Genomic DNA, 20,546 nt, shown 5'->3' with positions numbered 1-20,546 from the left:
TTGAGTACGGGGCGCCGAATGGGACTCTTGTGGTTTTGTACTCAAAATTCAATTTTGTACGGACAAAAGTGACTTTTGTTCAACAAAAATGAGTTCAGTTTAACAAAATTTGTATCATACTACAAATTTAAAATTTTGTCATACAAAATTATCTATCATCGGACGAAAGTCACTTTTGTCATGACAAAATTCATTTTTGTTACACAGACTTGACTTTTGTTACCTAATTTGAAAATTGGGCGACAAAAGTAAATTTTGTATTCAAATTAGTTTAGTTTGGTTTCTGTGAACTAATTTGCATACAAAATCGACTTTTGTTACACAAAATTGAGTTTTGTGAGACAAAATTGACAAAATTGACTTTTGTCTCAACAAAATTGACAAAATTGACTTCTGTCTCAACAAAATTGACAAAATTGACTTTTGTGAGACAAAATTGACCAATGTGATCAACAAAATTGACCAATGTGATCAACAAAATTGACAAAATTGACTTTTGTGAGACAAAATTGACAAATGTGAGACAAAATTGACTTTTGTCTCGACAAAATTGACAAAATTGAATTTTGTCTTAACAAAATTGACAAAATTGAATTTTGTCTCATTGAATTTTGTCTCAACAAAATTGACAAAATTGCATTTTGTCTCAACAAAATTGACAAAATTGAATTTTGTCTCCACAAAATTGATTTTTGTCTCAACAAAATTAACAAAATGGACTTTTGTCTCAACAAAATTGACATAATTGAATTTTGTCGTCACAAAAATGAATTTTGTCGTCACAAAAGTGACTTTTGTCTCAACAAAATTGACAAAATTGACTTTTGTCTCAACAAAATTGACAAATTGACTTTTGTCTCAACAAAATTAACAAAATTGACTTTTGTCTCAACAAAATTGACAAAATTGACTTTTGTCTCAACAAAATTAACAAAATGGACTTTTGTCTCAACAAAATTGACATAATTGAATTTTGTCTCACAAAAGTCAATTTTGTCTCACCAAAGTCAATTTTGTCTCACAAAAGTTAAATTTGTCTCACAAAAGTTAATTTTGTTTCAATAAAGTCAATTTTGTCTCACAAACTTGAATCTTACCTCACACAATTGACTTTTGTGATTTAATTTCCATATCAGGTAACAAAAGTCAATTTTGTATGCAAAATATGTTTATATTTGCATACCTTTTAGACAAAATTGACTTTTGTCATGACAAATATGAATTTTGTCTACAAAAATGAATTTTGTCATGACAAAAATGAATTTTGTCTACACAAATGAATTTTGTCATCACAAAATTGAAGAAGTTCTCACAAAACAAGTATGTAGCACATAGTTTTGTAAGACAAAAATGATTTTGTTATGACAGAATTGAATTTTGTACAAAACCACAAGAGTCCCATTCGGCGCCCCGTATTGAGGACCATAATTCCTAAAAGTTTTGCCAAAAACAGCTAAGGTAATTTATTCATGAGGTAAAGTTCGAAGTTTTGTAAACGGTTGATTTATAATTATGATCATATCAATGATAATGCATGTTAAGACAGAAGAGCTGAATAATATGATATGAATGGTATCATACTTTAACGTAAACGTAAAAATCCAGAATAATGAACACATACATGTACAATGTATAAACCATATATGTTGCTAATTTACTTCCATCAGACTTTATTTTAAGGTGTGTCAGGGGCGGATCTAGCTATTTTAAAAGGGGTTGCCAATCATAGAGAAAGTTTTTTTTTATATAAATATGTCCTCATTCAAATCAAATGCAATGATCGTTAAAACGGTGTGGTCCAACCACCGGACCCCCCCCCCCCCCCCCTCCTTTTTTTGAATCTACCACTGTGTCTCAGGACAACCTTTTTAAAGGACGTAAAAGATCTTTAAAAACCTTATTTTTGATTTTTTTTTTTTTTTGCATACTAGTAGCATGATTTGCGATAATATCTTGAAACAACTTCACAAGCATATCGTTAGTTAATTCAATGCAGACAGTTTCGAAAAACCGCAGTCGTCCCTGTAATAAACAAAAACTTGATGCAGGTAACAAAGTAAATTGTGACTTTGAAACATAATTCTGTATTGTCATCATATTAGTACTAGTTAGTAATTTGTTTGGCATTGGTGTTGTGTGTTCTTTCCTTTTTGTTTTTGTTTTGATCTGTTCTTCCCTTTGTCCTTTGGTGTTGTCAGTTTTTCCTTTGTCTTTTGTTGTTGTCTGTTTCCTTTGTCTTTAGGTGATGTCAGTACTTTCCTTTGTCTTATATACATATTCATTTCTCTACAGTCTCAATTTACTCTTGAACTTATCTTAACAATTTATGTTTTAAAGAAAAGACTTCAAAGAAATTGCTAAGCTATGATTATGTTTCCAAATGAGTAAGGCATCGAGAAAGAATACTTAAGTCAGAGTATTCAGAGAAAATACACAATACACAAAGAAATAAAATAAAATGTGAGAAATATGGGATATTGAAGCCCGCATCCAGGTGCGGGATATTCTTTCTGTGTTGAAGACTCATTGGTGGCCATTGACTGTTTTCTGCTATGGTCAGGATGTTGTCTCTTTGACACATTCCCCATTTCCATTCTCAATTGTATTATCATTTTATAAAGTGTGTAGTGCAATGTAGCGAGGTCGATTTCTATATAAAAAATTAGATATGAAATAATAAACAATAATTATAGTTTCATATTGTGTAGTAGTTCTTCTCATGACCAGTGCATAGCGGTGGGGTACTTTTATACATCACCACAATGGAAAGTTTATCATGTGGCGGTAGTTTAAAATTAACAATACAAATATTATGATGGCTGCGCTTATAACCAATTTTGGTTATCCTCGAAGTATAATGCACATCAGAAACAATGTTACTGATGTCAAGCCATGCCACAATTATCACCCAATAAAACTTTGTCATTACAAATATAGAATGGTATGAGTGCTTTTCTTACAAGCTTTTGGAATATTTATAAAAATTGAGAATGAATATAAAATTGTTTGTACTGTAAAAAAATCCACTAGTCAGTAGTGGATGTAGTCATCAATAAAACAATTTTACAATGCTGATATTTTTAACCCTTTTCACACACCAAAAGTCATAACAGAGATATTTCAAAGGTTAGCTTAAAAAAATAACACAGTATGCACATGTGCATAATTTTTTTGTACATATATAAATGCGTTCATGAGTGATTTTACCTATTGCTCAATATTAGGTTTGTACTACATTTTAGTATGCATCACATTAACTAGTTTTATTTTTCTTATAATAAATCATATTATATAAATTATAAATGATTATATTATAAATGCATGGTTAATTCGATTTTGAGACAGGTCCGGGTGACAATAATTCAAAGATACAGTGCAATCATCTGACCAATTGGAAATATAAAGAGATACCTATTTGATAAACTGATGTAAATGGTTGCTTTATGAAAATCTTGATTTCTTTCAAATGTAAGATGCGAATAACTGCTGGAGCCTTAAAGTCTAGTTGTAAATACTACAAGTAAAATGAACTTACGTTTGACCTACACTCACCGACTAGCTGAAAATGTGTTATGTTTTACACAATAACCTTTGACCACGAATATTTGTCTTTCACCACAACAATGTCACAACTACGTCTTTAAGTCAATGACGGATTGTGGTTATATAACACGTTTCAAAATATATTCTGAGATTTTTTTCTATTGGTTAACACAAATATTTTGACGAAAAGTATTGTGTAGACTTTTGAGGGCTTATTTGCAAGTTAGTCGGTTTCCTCTATATTAAAGAAAAATATTCCGTTCTATCCTTTGTGTTGATGTTCATGCTTGTATGTCACTATGTCCAAAAAAAGGAGAAATGGGAACGTTTGAAAACAGAAAATATAAAACTGCAGACAATAAAATTGAGAACGGAAATGGGGAATGTGTCAAAGCGACAACAACCCGACCATAGAGCAGACATCAGCCGAAGGCCATCAATGGGTCTTCGATGTAGCGAGAAACTCCCGCACCCGTAGCTAGGCGGTCTTCAGCTGTCCCCTTAAAAAATATGCATGGACGTCGAACTAAACATCGAATTATACACAAGAAACTAAAATTAAAAATTATACAAGACTAACATAGGCCAGAGGCTCCTAACTTAGGACAGGCGCAAAATTGCGCATTTATAAGTATTTATAAGATTTTATGTGTTGAATGCATAACATGTGTATGTATTCTTAATTAAAAATGGTATAAAAAATAAAGGTTAGAAGCATTTATTCTTAATCTTCGATATAACTAAATTGTTCGTCAACTCTTTAAAGAAGTAGTTGTTATAAAATATTGCTCTTTGTGTTTTTGGCAAATTTTTTATTTTTGTTTTGTAATCTTGAAATTTACAGTATACAGAGAGAAACTAAAAATGAAAAACGGTCAACAAGGCAGGGTTACAAATAGGTCTACATGATTGAAATCTTGAGTTCACTTCCTATATGGGCTATTACTATTCCATGACGACATTGCCAACGATCAGCATAACAAAAAGATCCGCAAATTAGTAAAAAAAAATCCTATAGAAGTTATTCATCTTAATTTGTCTTAAAGGGAAATGCTTTCCCATTTTATGTGGTTTTCTATAATCTTGAAAACTGTATAAAGAGTTCTAAAATTAAACAGAAGTTTAAGGCTCATTACAGACGAAGTCTTTATATGAGTTGAGACAAATGAGTCTCTTTCATATTCAACTGCATTTAAATTTCTTATTTAAACAAATTGTTCATTTTTACCATTTATGACATATTTACAGGGAAAATTGGCAAGAAAAAGTTCCAAATTCAGTAGATAAGATTTCATTACTTTATTTGTTCTAATTAAACAGGATCCCAAAGACCCCACAATTTTAAAACACTTAACACAGGAGTTGTTAAAAGTCTTTTGTTACTACTGTATCGGTTTTAGAGAATAAAATATATGTCTTTCTACTAACTTACTTACATTTACTCAGAATAAAACAATATCGTTTATAAACATAGCTTATTAATTTTAATTAATTCTTTTTTTACTTATTTTATTAAATCCTTTCGATGCATATAAGATGTGTCCTTTCAGAAATTGACACTTATAAGTGAAAAACTGTCATTTACAATTCACCGAAACTGTTAACCGTACAATAGAGAATTTTAGGTTTTTGACGTACGTAATACGTAACATACTTTAACATTTCAATAAATACTCATTGTTATCTCCCGTTGGTCATTTAACTTGTAAATTAAACAAAAATCATATACTTTGACGTACGTAATACACCTTAACTTGGTTGTTGTAATATTGTGTTTGTCTCCCTTTTTCCATTTAATTCAAATTTATTTAAAATAACGTACTCTACAACCGAACGTTTACACTAGTATTATATCCGAACGTAAGAAAATGCCAACTTTGTTCGCAGGGGACACATGTATATTTTGAATAATATGCAGTGAACAATGTTTCCTATTTTCGTACTAAAAGAGTTTCTTTTCAACTAATTTGTGAATATCGCGTGCCGCGTTCAGAGAGTATACGGAAAAATTAGTTTTTGAACATATTTATTCTAAAAAGGATAAAGTTGATCAAAGATGAAGGACAATACAAGTTCAGTAATTTAAGTAATTAAAATATATACATTTAACGTGTAGTGGTTTTTTTTCTAATATTGAGGCATATTGAAATACCCGGATTATTTTATCATTAATTAAGATCATTTTGGGTGTTATTTTATTTGATTGCCATTAACATGAGTAAAGGCTTTTGTTAATATTTGTAAGAATACCAAACGTATTTTTTTTGTCTTATGATTCAGTTTTTATCTATTTTTTTAATGAATGATCTGTGTCGTGTGTGCCACAATCTATCAAGAAAATTATTACCTGGAAAATTCATTATGGCAAGTGAAAATAAAACATATCGCGATGTGATAAATTTGCCTTGTTTATAATCCTTTGAAGGATGCAGATAAGAGGGTGTCATCAGGTTTGTTACGAACAGACAGACATACGAACCGACAGCGCGATTGAAGGTAGCATTAATTACTATTACCCTTCGAAGCATCGGTGGTGAAAGGTAATTACTCTAGAAAAAAGAAAGCTGTCGCGGGAAAAGAACAGTTCGGCGTTTCGAATAAAAAGTCCAAACGCGAGATACGATATCAAATGTTGCAGAATTGGTTTTAATATCTCAACCATTTATGTCAACGGAGCGTGACTTGATGCTTAGATTATTGGACCTTTTTACGACAATCAGCGTATAAACTTTAGAAATTGACTTTCACATGCAATGTTGTACTGTCTTAGCTGTCAATCAAAACAATACATTACCATAATAGTTGGTCCATGTCGAGTACGGTTTTCGGAAATAGTGATCTTTATATTTTTTTTCCTGTTGCATTGCCTAAGCGACAACGTAAGCTGAATGGAGCAGCATATTTGATTCGTTTAAAATTTCTGTCGTTTCAATTTGGGTAGCTATCAGACCATATCTGCTCAATGATAAAAAAGGAAAGATATATACCAGAGGGACAGTCAACTTCATAAATTGAAAATAAACTGACAACGCCATGGCTTAAAACAAAAGGACAAAAGGACAAATAATAGTACAGAATACATAACATAGAAAACTAGACTAAACAACACGAACCCCACCAAAACTAGGGGTGATCTCAGGTGCTCTGGAAGGGTAAGAGATATGTTCCACATGTGGCACCCATCGTGTTGCTTATGTTATAAAAAAAATCCAGTAAACAGTTTAATTCGGTAGTTCACATTCGTGAAACGATGACCCTGAGCTTTACCTTTTTTAGTTTTAAATCAAACTTGATGCTCACAAATGTTTTCGAAGTGACGACGTAAAACTTGCCACTAGATACCAATAATAAGACTGAAAAGTCTTTAACATGTTGACTGACTGAGAAACAAAAAAATGTTTAGAATTTTCAGTTTTTACAATCCATTTTTTTCAGTTCACAGCCCGTGCTGTAATGTATATCAGTTGAGTATGTTTAAATCTCACTCACCTACACGAGTTGGTATTAAAAAAAAATAAAAGAAATCGTACTTTCCTAATTTACCGCAATGACTGTTATTTGAATAATTGACTGACAAGGTTTTTAAATATTGACAATTTTATTTTTTAAAAACGAAATAAAAACAAATCTTTCATGTCCTTATTCTGCAACCTTAGGAGCAGCTTGTTCTTCACCAAGATCATTTATAAATTCAGCCCTTCTCTTTGCAAGTCCAACACATCTTTCAACAATACACGAGAGTTAACCTTTACACTTGTTAACCTGTCGACCTATGCATGTACCGACCTGTCAATCTGTTAACCCTGAGTCTTCACACTTGTCAACCTGTCGAGCTATGGATTTATCGACTTTTCAACATGTCGACCTGTCAAACTTTTAACCTCTACACTTGTCAACCGGTCAACCTATCATGCATTTATCGTCTTTTCAACAGGTCGACCTGTCAACCTGTCGACCTTAACACTTGTCAACCTTGTAGAACTTTCTAGGGTCAACTTGTCAACCTTTCTAGTGTAAACATGTCGACCTTTTACTCTGTCAACTTATGTACAAACATGACTACACCGATTTACTTCTTTAATTGAACCGATGGAACTACAGTACCGTTTATCTTAATTGACACGACCTTCAATGATGAGGTATAATAGTCAAATAGTTGAACTCCTTTCCGTCAGTTCGACAGAATTCCGACCATGCAGACGTATTAATTTGTATTCTGGTATAATGAAGTCGATAATTCACTCAGTCTTGAAAAGAAGGAAGACGGACAAAAAGAAAATATTGACATTCAAATACCAAAAACTTTGTGGTAAATTATTTTTTTGTTCACCTTTTACTTTCGTCCATTGTTTTTGATAAGGATGCAACCCCTTTTTTTTAGGGGAGGGGTGCATGGATAAAATTTCAGACGACATTTTTATTGAGCCTATTTTGTCCAAGCTTGCCAACCTATGCTTTTTTTCTATATTCCAATAATCTTGTTTTGCAAACATTTTTTGGTTCTGCTCTTTTTGTAAATACTTTTACAAACTTTGTTTCATCATAAATTCGAGGGTCCTGCCTATTTATTTCAAATTTCATCTATCCCTCTATCAAATAGATATGATTGTATAAAAAAAAACTTATGTTTAACTCATAAATATAGAACAACCATAAATTGTCTCGAAATATCAATGCTTAGAAACAGCCTCGCTTTCTTCCTGTTTCTAAGCCTGTACCAATAACATTAATATTTCAAGACAATGTATGGTTATTCTGTATTTAATTTGCAATTATTAAGTCATCGATCATTTAGATAAAAAAAAAAATATGGGGGAGGGGGAGACCCTGTCTGACGTGGAATTTTTTTTGGAATATTATCTAATGGGCAGAAATATCTTCATTTTGAATTCCCAGCAACCTCGACCCCATCCCCTACCGGCCCCACCCAAAAAAAATCGAAGTGTCCGTGCCTGTATAACATGAATGTTATTTAAGAATTAAACAAAATTATAACTATCCGACTGTTCAAAATCTTAAATGCAGAACCGGCGAAGGGAGACAACCACAATTTATATTATGTCTTATAAGTCCGTATAATTGATAGCCTAAGTTTCTTGCGTTAACGTACGTAAGTTTCGTTTGAAACGTAAAATTCTCTAATGAGAGATAACTCATTTTTTGTATAACTCTTATATCCATATCAGGAATAAAATCGTTTATTTTCTATAAATCTAAAATCAGATCAACAGGGAAAAGGGAAATAAATAAAAAAAAAAAAAAATAAAAAAAATGTATTGAAAATTTACACATATTGTACCATTCTGTTGCTGAAATTTGAAGAGAACAAAATATACGTGCATGATTTGATTGAATGTGTGTATTATTGACAGCGAAAAGGACATCAGAGCAACAGAGACAAGGGAAATAAACAAAACAACAAATGAAATTTGGTTTCAACAAATTTACAAATATTGTACATTTCTGCAGCTGGAATTTGAAGAGAATAAATATACATGCATGATTTGCTAGCGTATATTATTGACAGCGAAAATGACATTAATGTTGAGAGGAGGTCAGAAAATTCACAAGAAAAAAAAGACTATTGGAATATTTCATAATATTGGTACTCTGTATCCACTCCCTATTACCGACTAAAGGTACTACAAACGAATAGATCACACAAATCAAAACATGATGAACACGATTAAAATGCCATTGAATTATCGAGACAGTCGAAGAGCAGACAATATCTTCTGTGCGCAATACCAAAACGACTATTTTTAATGGAAATTGGTATCTCAAATCCTGTTGAATCTGTCGAAGAGATAGTCTGAAATAGGACGTATAGTTAGAATGTATTGATCTTATTTTAGTAGATTGGACGCCCTGTGTTAATCCATCAAAATGATTGTACGAATCATAAGACAATAAGAATAAGAAGATGTGACAGTATTGCCAATGAGAAAACTCTCTACAATGGACAAAATGGCAGCTTTTAAAAACAAAATACAAATACTTTAACAAAAAAAAGCTTGTGTTTACCTTTTAAAACAAAAAGGTAATGTAGTTCTGTCGGAAGGAAAAATACGTCCAAAAATTTGAATTTCGAGGAAATGTCTGAAATTTGAACCTCAATTTACCCAAAAATTAGCACATGATGGTATATTTTTTTATTACATATTTGATTTAATAATGTAAAAAATAGTATGTATGCAAATGTTCACCAACATTTTATTATGGGGTCAAAACTGTATCGTATGCCTTTAATAGTCAGAGAAAGACTTAACTTATATGTAGACGCAATTAGGAGCATGACAAGGGGAAGACCGAATGTCATTTCAGAAAATCAAACCCCGTTTCAAGTTTCCTGTTGATGCTCCGTTCCTTCTTAAAAGATTATATTGGTAACAGAAGCCTTCCTTTAAACAATTATCAAAAAAATCAAATTCAGATAAATTTCCGTCTTAGGTTTTACCACTTGTTTTGTAAGATCAATGGTTGTAAAACTTCATGTCAAATATATTTGTATTTTTTATATACCTAAAAGTGTATGAAAAATTGTGCATTTCATCTTTAGGAAACTTATTGTTCAAAGTATATGTTTGTGGTATAATGCAGTGATGACTTAACATATATGCAAGGGGAGGGTTAATGTTCCTGCATGCAGACAAATTAGAGGTTAACAGATAAATGCGTGTAATCCAAGAAACCATGACAGTAGATTGGCATATTTTAGTTCTAATGCAAAACGTTTAAGCTTAAATTTTGAATTTTGTCTAAACATGTTTTATATTAGATATTTAAAAGTTAAGAATTAATCATTAAATATAAATTTAATGAGCATAAATATAACTTTTTGAATAAAAAGCCGACCTTGAGTTTCCAAATGGACTTTAATGGTCCGACTGATATGTATGTGATAAAATTAATTAAGAAGTCTTATTGCATTAACTCACAAGCACTGTCTTTTAAAAGTACTCAAATAGTATTATAAAATGCTGTAAAACATTAAATTTAAAATGCATTGGTGTTCTTTGTTATTATTTAAAATCCGGGTAGATGAAGGAGGAAAATATCACAACTTCTTTTGTTGAAAAAATCATACGTCATATAAAATTAGTTTAAATCGACTTTCAAGTTACTTTAAATATTACTTCCATGCTTTAACACAACCCGCTGTTAAATTTAAATGATTCTCTTGTGTGTATAGTTTAGCGTTTCGGTGTGATACATTTGCAAAAAATAGATTTTTATGTTCACAAATAGCATTTGTTGATATTACAACCTGTACACTTATTTTTCATTTTCTATCGTGTGTGAATAACAAAAAGCATAGAACAACACGGAAAATCATACGTTTTATGGTCTTCCTTAAGGCTTTTATAGTTGTTTACTTTTAACCAAAAAAATAAACACATAAACGTTATATTTTGGTTTTTCCGCGTCATTGAACAGTGAAGATTTAAGATAAATTTTAAATATCAAGTCACAAAGAAAAGTCAACCAAATTTTAAGTGACATGTATCGGATAAAAAGTGTTAAAATTAATGAAATTCAGAAATGGTAAACTGATGATGATAATCGGAAATCTTGAGAATACTTATCAATTGATGGATACGATAAATCGGACAACAAATAACTCCAGTAATGAGTCCACGATTGGTGGCAATCCATTTTCTGACAGTGTAATTATATGGCTGTACAATGAAAGTTTATATAGGAATATCAACCTGCCGTGTGTTATCTTTCTAATTGTTTTAGCTGTATTCGGAATATTCGGAAATTCGCTGGTTTTATACATCTATGGATTCCGATTCAAGCGGACAAACGCCCATTTCTTTGTTCTATGCTTAGCTGTGTTTGATACAATGTGTTGTATTGCAATGTTAATGGAAGTATTTGACAAACGGTTTCCGATGTACACAGGGCGTTATAGAGTATTGTGTAAAATAACCAGACTAACAGAGATGTTTTCAACTGTATCATCTAGTTTATTTTTGTTGTGTATTGCTTTGGATCGTTATTATAAAATATGCAAACCATTTAAGAGGTTTTCATACAAGAAAGCTAGAATGTGTTTGCTTATTTGTATTTGTATAAGTTTGGTACTTTCTTGGCCTATGTTGCTCTTTCACGGACCTGAGACTGTACAAACTGGTGTCAAAAATGTAGTGGGGTTAGATTGTGGGGATGATGACAAGTATAAAAGTTCGGTTTTACCATCAGTTTACTTTGGATTTATGGGAGTGTTGAATGTTGTTGTTATAATTTTACTGTCTTTCATGTATGTACGTATATTTAAAGCAATTTGGGTATGGAAGAATCAACATATAGGCGAGGACATTCCCTCGTCACCGGTACATGTTGTATCAATGAATTATAGACTTAGTAAAGTGATATCTAAATTTAAATATTCTAAAAAGAAACGGTATAACAGTGAAACCTCTGAAACTTTTTCTGCAGAAAATGACGAGAATACGGACGTTTCTCACCATGAACAACCAAATAACAAAGCTGACACTTCTAATACCGAAAATTCTGTCACAGCACAAAATGGAAAATCAAATAATGGATTTATTCATGAAAGAATTAGTCGGCCTACTCATTTTAGTTATAAAAAACACAACAACGGACGACAATCGTCGACAATAGAAGAAAACGAGCATAGAAATTACAAGGATAGAAGACATTCAACATTTAGTACAGGGAGCGGTTATGGTTCAAGGAAGGGCTTTAAAAGTTCAAGGACCGTGACGACAAACACAGTAATATTTAGCACTGTGACGATTGTTTATATATTCTCTTATCTTCCTACCATAATTGTTGAAACTTTGAACGCTAATCATGTTTATGTCGAAGAGAATTTGCCAAATTCAACTCGCAGCTTATTAGTTCTTATGAATGTGACTTATTTCATTAACAATGTAGCTAATCAGTATGTATATAGTGCCATAAATCCTGCTTTCCGAAACCAAGTTAAGCAAATATTCACTGGACCATAGTCAGTCATAATTTATTCCATCCATTTTTGTCGTTGATGAAAAAAAAAGTTTTGAAAGTTGTGTAGCATTATTATCTGTGATATATGCAAATTTCATTTAAACATTTATATTAAAACATTCATATGTTTAAAGCTTTATAATAGTTTGCATGTATTTACAAATGAATAAGTGCCTTTGAACGATGGAGTGTCATAACGTCCCTTATACTATATGCATTAAATATTCTTATTTTCGATTGGTCTGCGTCACACATTTATGCTCGAGGTATCATATTTCACAGTAATACACTTTTTGACCCTTTTTCACACAATTGTTACCTGCCAAAACAGGACACAACTTGTAGTATGCTAATTGAATAAAAGTCAGTTAATATACAATTACATAATATGTAAAAATGTTTTTGTGATCACAGCACGATTTTGCTACTCTTGCAATATGATATGCAGTATCGAACCTGTATGACGAAGCTTGGAAATTCAGCATAAGGCAGTTATCCGTTTTTTTTTTAAACTTAAAGTAATTGTATATACTATTAGTGATCTATAGTTATTGGTCTAGTTTACTTTGAAAACAGATTGACACCCACTCTCTAGTTTAAACTTAATTGAGACCTTCCATGCCGGGTGCAAGTAAATTAAACCGTTTCCTCCTTGTCAAATTACTTTAGAAACTATTTTAAGTGTTTTAATTATATGTTTGTCAAATAAAAAAAAAAGAATTGATCAAGTCCCAGATTTCAAAACAACAATCTATTCATTCTGAAATGATTGAACATACTTAATAAATATAGCATTGTTTAATTAGCAATAACATGTGTGGCCTTGCGATTTCCACTCAGACAAAAATGATACCAAATATATATTAATCTTTAAAATGTACGATCAATATGTGTTCAGGTACATTGGCGCAAATGGGTTCTGAAAACTGGCGCAATTGATACATTTGAAAAAAAAAAGATTTGGCGCAAATGATACCCCTGAAAAACAGTAATTGGCGCAAAAGGAGTGCTGCCGGAAAGACAGTTAGTGAAAGTATCACACAACTCGAAGTTGGGCAAAGGGATGAAGTAATTTGAACTTTTTAGAAAAAAAGGGTATTTTGATAATGGTGGTGATTTGGTCGCACAATGAGATTCGTTATTGTTACTTTTTAACTACAGATTATTTACAGCTCTTGGAATTTTAACAAAACAGTCTCTAAATATTTTGCTTTTAGTGTCTAATATAATTTCTTTGTGAAAATGATTTGAAAAATACGACGCCAAAGAGGCATGCATAGAGCATCAATTGAAAAGGGGCAACCGATACGGTGTTCAAAGAGTAAGACGGGTAGAAATCAATAATAAATTTTTAAAAAATACATAAAAAGATTGAGCTCATGAGTTTAAAGAAATTCATGAAATATTTATTATACATATATATAAAAACCTTTTGTTAAAAATATTTCAGTACCGAACCATTTGTTACTTAATGGATGGTCCCTGCGCCGATAAGAAGTCCAACATCATTGACCAAACTCAGTAAACATCATTGACCAAACTCAGTAATATGATACCGAAAACAGTGCACATGATACTCGTTTCTGAAATATTCTGGAAACCATTCTGGAATAATCTTGTAATTATTTCCACAAGGTACATTTGAGCATGTGTGAGCCTCAATTTATGGTTAAAGAAGAACTACGGTCTTCATGAGTTGTAACATTCAGTTTCAGTATAACTGCATGTAAAATAAGAAGATGTGGTATGCTTGCCATCTTAATTACACCACTCTCCACCAGAGACCAAATGACATAAAAATTTACAATTTGGGGTCACCGTATGGTCTTCTGCAATAAAATACTCCGAAATGAAAAATGAATAACGATTCAATCAAGAAAAACTATAGACCTACTGACATGGAACAAACACATACAGAGTATGGCGGGTTACATGTGACAATAGTGTTACAACATAAGAACAAACTATAAAAACAGTAACTTGTAGTTGCTGAATGTCTCAGGCAGAACTGCCCTTGGATGGATTTGGTTTTATTTTAGGCTCTTTTGGTTATATATAGCTCCTCACGTTTTTATTTAGTTGTGCAGTTGAATTTTTTTCTGGTAATACTTATTGTGGTCGAAAGAATTTGAACTTTTCAGGATGAAAAATATGTTTTTATTTAAATTATGTATTTGATTTTTGATACAGACAATGAGTCTTTTCTCTATGACAGCGTGTCTTGTCAGCTCTTCAATGTAGAAATTATTTCTGTGTTAACAATCATTTTATAATAGCGTGGACAAGTTCGTCTGTAACGTCCACCTGTCGTGTCGTACGTGTTTTAGTCACATAAATTGCGGGGTCGCCAAAGGTTCTAAACGCATATATCAATTAATACGAATAACTAGCAAACGACTAAACATTGCATGTTGATTTAAGGTGGTATGGGTGTCTTCCTCCATCTTGGATTGTAAAAAACAGAGAACCAAAGGTCCAGATTTTCTATCAAATTAGCAAAATTTGATGCAGGAATGCAGATATTTAATGTGAATTTTCATTTAAAAGAACCAATTTATTAGATTTTAACTTATAAATATTAACATTTTTGCAAATGTTGATTATTTTTGTTTGTCTAATTTTTTTTAAATTGCCATTTTAAGGGGAGGTAACTCTAAAACAGTGCATTTTCTGAAGGATTCTACATGAAATTTTCCTATCTTGTATTTTAGCCGGAAATAACGTACGGTGACCCTATCTTTTCTTTTGATATTCTCAAAGCATTGTCTGAAAGCTATCTTTTCCTTAAGATTTTAACAATTCTATCATTTTGTTTAGTTTCTAATCACAAAATGGTGTTTTTTCCTGTACAATCCATACAAAATATGTCATTTTGTCACGTCCTGTAGTATAAGAAAATGCACGGTGACCTATCATTTTTATTATATTTTTCAACATATATCAATAGACACTATGTTTTGGCAAAGTATGAACAAATTCTATCATTTTAGACTCCCATACCACCTTAAATGTTGAATACTTAACCTTTCTTTTATTTCACTTGCGTCGTCGTGTTTTTTTTTTACCCTTTTATTCTATTCAAATCACTGTTATCGATCGCCGATGACAAACAAGATTCATGCAGTAGTATTAGTATTACCAGCACAAGTATTGCGATTGTCCATGCTGTTATGGAAATGATTCTTAATACTTGTATGTGTTTGACTGTGAGCAATTTTGAATAGTTCTAAGTTATTTAAAAGAGATGTTTGATGTACATTCCAGGCTCGTATTAATGACAATCTAACCAGAGGTATTTTATTCTTATTCCAATGGGTATAGAAGCCATCCAGAAAATGTATTATCATTATCACCATCAAGTCCACTGCCACTCAATGCACTTATCCAAACATGTTGATTCTTAGTAACCTGCAAAAACATGTATCTGTTTTGAATATTTAGGCAAGTCGAAGCAGACATTCGCTTTATCTAGCGTTTACACAGCTCCGATTATTGCTCCCGTTTCAGATTAGACAGCGCCACGACATATACATTTGTTTTTACAAAAAAATCGGATTTAATATAATGCATGTTCTTGAATGTCCCATCATTATCTGAACGCAGAGTGAGGCGTGTATTCGTTATAGAATACTACGACTCGGGAATTATCTGTAGAGGTCGCCCAATCAAATAAACTGTTAAGCCTCGGCCTCTAGCTGTCTCGTCATTCATTGTCTGATCTCTGTCGAATCGTATTCGGGTTGATTGATTGATTGTTGGTTGCTTTACACTGCATAATAAAAAAAAAGGCTATATCGCGGCGATCGCATTCGGGTTAATCAGAACCCAAAGGATCAAAGCTCGTCTCAGTACTATTGCGATATCAACGTAGAAAATTTCATGTACCTGCTTGGTATGTATTGCATTCTTTTGATTTTAGGAGATACTTTTTTTTCTTTTTAATATTTCCACAAAAAAAAAAGAACATTTCTTCATTTTCAATTAATAACCGCTTTAAAACTATAAATATAGTTAAAGTTATTTCAAAAGAATATCTAGAATACTGGTTATAATAAAAAAAAAAATCCTCTCACTGTTCATAGTGACTTTTTACCAAATTGGCACTTTGGAACTCATCGCTTTGGTAAATGTCTTTTTATTTCATTTTCAGTATTTTTTTGTCTTTTGATTAGAACAGATAAATCAGGATAATTTTGAACTTTTCATTGCGAACTTACCTTAAGAACAACAATCTGTGAAGCACTTCCATAATCTGCATCTCCATCGTTTGCAACATCGGCTAAAGCATAGCCATAAGTTACACCGTCTACTACCAATCCAGTTCTCTCATATTGTCTTACTGCGGTTGTCCAAAAAAACACGTACATACCAGAAATAGGTGCAGAAAAAATTCCATCATTGTTGTTGTATGCGTGTACAGTGTCTGTCAAAACCTAATATAATGGAAATTATTTTTCTTTTGGGCAAATCTTTCACATTTAGGCTAAAACATCTACCCGAAAACATATTAAATATGTGTTGTAAGATTGCAAATTAAATTACAGATTGAAATCAAGAGATGAATTTGACTTTACGCATCCCCCTAAAACAGAATGAAACGTACTGATATTTCAGATGTTGTAATCTATAACTAGAAGGAATAAGAGCCTCAATCGAGGACACCAATATGCACGCTTTTTAAATTGACGCTGTACGCGTATTATATATTCGGAAACGCTACTGATTATTTTTAAGAATTGAATGCTTCTTTTGTAAATTTATTGGGGTGTAAAACACACTGGGCACTCGTCTCCGAATTTTTTGTTATAAAAAGGTATATAGGGGGTAAAAAACCTGAGACGAGTGCCTGTGGTGTAAACATGTGCGCACGGTCAACGCTTTTACAACTCTATACATTTCAATTACTAAAAGAAATATTCAATACTTATAATTACACTTTTTTTTGCTAGGATAATGAAAGCACGTTTTAAATATATAGATGTGAATGCACTTGAGATACAAACCTTGCATGCATTTAAAGCTTAATTACATCAATTTACCGCTTTTCTCTGTCATGTGACACCTTGTTCCTAGATTAGCAAGATTTATTAGCTATCCCACATAAGCTTTCGTACAAAATGTTTAAGAATTAAAGAGAACAGATTTTTGTTACGTTACCATATCAAAAACCACTGGCTGGTGTGCACCAAGACCGGTCAATGTTTTCGTCAATCTTGTAGAAAATGCAACTCCTGTCGACGTACTGTCTGATAACAGCAATCTTTTCCTATCTAAATCATATATATAAAAAACCTTAATTACTAGATAGCATAATATGCTAGTAACAAAAACAAATATTTCAAATAATAATAATAACTTACGTTAGTTCCGCCTTATGAAACAAATAAAAGTTGTTTTTTACGTTGCAAACATAATTTTTAACTTTTTCTTCCTTTATTATTTGCATCATATTCTTTCATTTTTTTCATTTTTTTTAATATATACAATCTGAATCTTAGAAGAAAAGGGAATAAAAAGCTTACCTTGCCTATTCGTGCAGTTTCCAGTACTAGAAAGTTGTATGTTTAAAAGGTCATCGTTCCTCTTTTCGGAAACTTCCAGTCGTTTAGTCAAGTTATCTATGAGTATGTTTGATTTATCCAACTTCGTCGTCAGCTCTTTCATTTGGGTTTTTAAAAACACCACATCGAACTGAAGGCTTTCAATCACGTCATCGCCATACGAAGCACTGATTGTTATAGTAACAAAAAATATCCCTGTTAACCAAACTCCGAACATTTTAACTATATACAAATTTCAAACTAATGATAAGACTATGCTTCATATTCAATGAGGACCAAAGCTGACCTGAATTAAATTCATATCTCTGTGTAATGATAATATTTTGTTGATAAGAAAATTAAGTTTTAGTTTCAAATAACAATAATTAAAAAAAAAGAACACTGTTTAACTGTCGTTTAACTCGTTTAAAACATCATCTGTCGAAAATAAGTCATAAATGCACGTAACACATTTATATCAAATTATTAATTTGTTATATGAATTGTTAAAAGTAAATTAGCATGGCCCTTAAAGGCTTCCGTATCACTCCACTATTTCTTACATATTGTTTGTCAAAGTTGGGAGGCGTATCTTGATATCCAATGCATTGGTACAGATATAGTGTCTAAAAGATGGTATGACCAATAAAAAAAGTAAATGAGCAGTCGATATCGGCGAACGTGTAATAAAATGCATCCTGAAGTTTTTCACCATTGCTAAATTGAACAGTATAAATAGGAAAAAGAAGATGTGGTATGATTGCCAATGAGAAAAATTTCCACAAGAGACACATGAAAATGACACAGAAATTTTAAACAACTATAGGTCACCGTACGGCCTTCAACAATGAACAAAGCCCATACGGCCATACCGCATAGTCAGCTGTAAAAGGCCTGCTCTTTTGATGTGTATTCATAAAAGGACAAGAAATTGAACATTCTGAAGGCTTGAAAGATAAACAAGGAACCAGTCATTCATTTGATTTATTGCTGTGTATCATATTCAATTGTCGTTTGGTGTTTTGTACATAAAACAGGATGTGTGTTTACTCGTGTGAATTTGAACATTGACTTAACATGTTGTCATGTGGTGGCATTTCAAAACTAGCTAAATATCGGCATGGCCACAAAAATGACTAGCAAGGCAATAATTACTTACAATTTAAATTTCGCTTATATAGGTAGTATAGGCTGTCACTCTGTAGGATTGATTGCCCAGCCCCTTATTTAGGATGTCTCCATCTTTTGTGTTTTATGCGAAAATTAAAGAAGATAGAGAAAAACTAAACAGACTAAATGATCAGCCATACTAAATCCATTGGAGTGGATGTGTACGGATTGACTGTTTAGTCTTAGATACATAATTTTTTTTTATTAATTGTTAGTGGTAGTGGCTTTGAACTAGCTTTCAGATATCTGCGAGTACTCTCAGATCTGGTAATTGTGTCGTTTTGTGTCGGGATGTATAAGTACCCGGCCACGTCAGGAGCCTGTTATTCAGTGGTTGTCGTTTGTTTGTGTGTTACATATTTGTTTTTCGTTCATTTTTTTTTTACATAAATAAGGCCGTTAGTTTTCTCGGTTGAATTGTTTTACATTGTCTTATCGGGACCTTTTATAGCTGACTATGCGGTATATGGGCTTTGCTCATTGTTGAAAGCCGTAAGGTGACCTATAGTTGTGTCGCGCCATATCTCAAAAACGATTTATGATTATTGCTAAAAACTTTACACACTTCTTAGTTAATCTCAAAATCTGTATACTTTTTGGTGATGATTCAAAATTTTGTTTTGTTTAATATTGAGTATTTTGTAAAAAAGGGAGAGTTTTTTTTACATGTCGCGCTGTATCTCAAAAACGATTTATGATTTATGCTCAAAACTTACACACCTCTTCGTTATATTAATCTTAAGATATGTATACTTTTTGTTGATGAATAGTAATTTTAATTTTGAGTATTTGAGTATTTTGCCAAAAAAGGGGGAGAGGTTACATGTCGCGCTGTATCTCAAAAACGATATATAATTATTGCTTAAAACTTAACACACTTTTGATATTAATCTAAAAATCTGTTTACTTTCTGGTTTTGATTCGAAATTTTATTTTAGTGATATTTATAAAAAAAAAAAAAAGAAGAAAGGGGGGGGGGGGTCACATGTCCCGCCGTATCTAAAAACAATATGATTATTGCTTAAAACTTTTCTTTCTTCTTTATAGTTATATTAATCTTTTAAAGATCTGTATAATTTTTAGTGCTGATTTAAAATTTTATATTAGAGTTATTGAGTTTTTGTTAAAAAAAAAAAGGCGGTTTTCACATGTCATGCTGTATCACAGAAACTATTTATGATATTTACATGCTCAGAGATTTTTCTTTGATACGAGTTTCTCTCTTGATTTATTCATAATGAAAGCAAAATTAATATTTGGACAATTGTAGTGAGAAATACTATACAAATCAATCAGCCAAAACAGAGACAT

General features: G+C 31.9%; 2 protein-coding genes across 2 annotated transcripts; one reads left to right on the top strand and one right to left on the bottom strand.

Moving 5' to 3' along the window:
- Nucleotides 1–10,693: 10,693 nt before the first annotated feature.
- Nucleotides 10,694–12,764, top strand: LOC134711660 (P2Y purinoceptor 1-like). Its single transcript, XM_063572421.1, has one exon. It carries the CDS (start codon nt 11,073–11,075, stop codon nt 12,525–12,527), a length of 1,455 nt encoding a protein of 484 aa, XP_063428491.1. The 5' UTR covers nt 10,694–11,072; the 3' UTR covers nt 12,528–12,764.
- Nucleotides 12,765–15,828: 3,064 nt separating this feature from the next.
- LOC134709478 (caprin-2-like) lies at nt 15,829–18,333 on the bottom strand. Its single transcript, XM_063569636.1, has 4 exons — nt 18,048–18,333; nt 17,683–17,795; nt 16,743–16,958; nt 15,829–15,933 (listed from the first exon to the last, which is right to left on the bottom strand). The coding sequence occupies exons 1-4, from the start codon at nt 18,301–18,303 to the stop codon at nt 15,829–15,831; spliced, it is 690 nt and encodes a 229-aa protein (XP_063425706.1). The 5' UTR covers nt 18,304–18,333.
- Between the last annotated feature and the right edge of the window lie 2,213 nt (nt 18,334–20,546).

Source organism: Mytilus trossulus, chromosome 3 (assembly GCF_036588685.1).
Source record: "Mytilus trossulus isolate FHL-02 chromosome 3, PNRI_Mtr1.1.1.hap1, whole genome shotgun sequence".
NCBI lineage: Eukaryota > Metazoa > Mollusca > Bivalvia > Mytilida > Mytilidae > Mytilus > Mytilus trossulus.
Note: the sequence above shows the minus strand (reverse complement) of the source record. Positions and strands in the feature narration are given on the sequence as shown.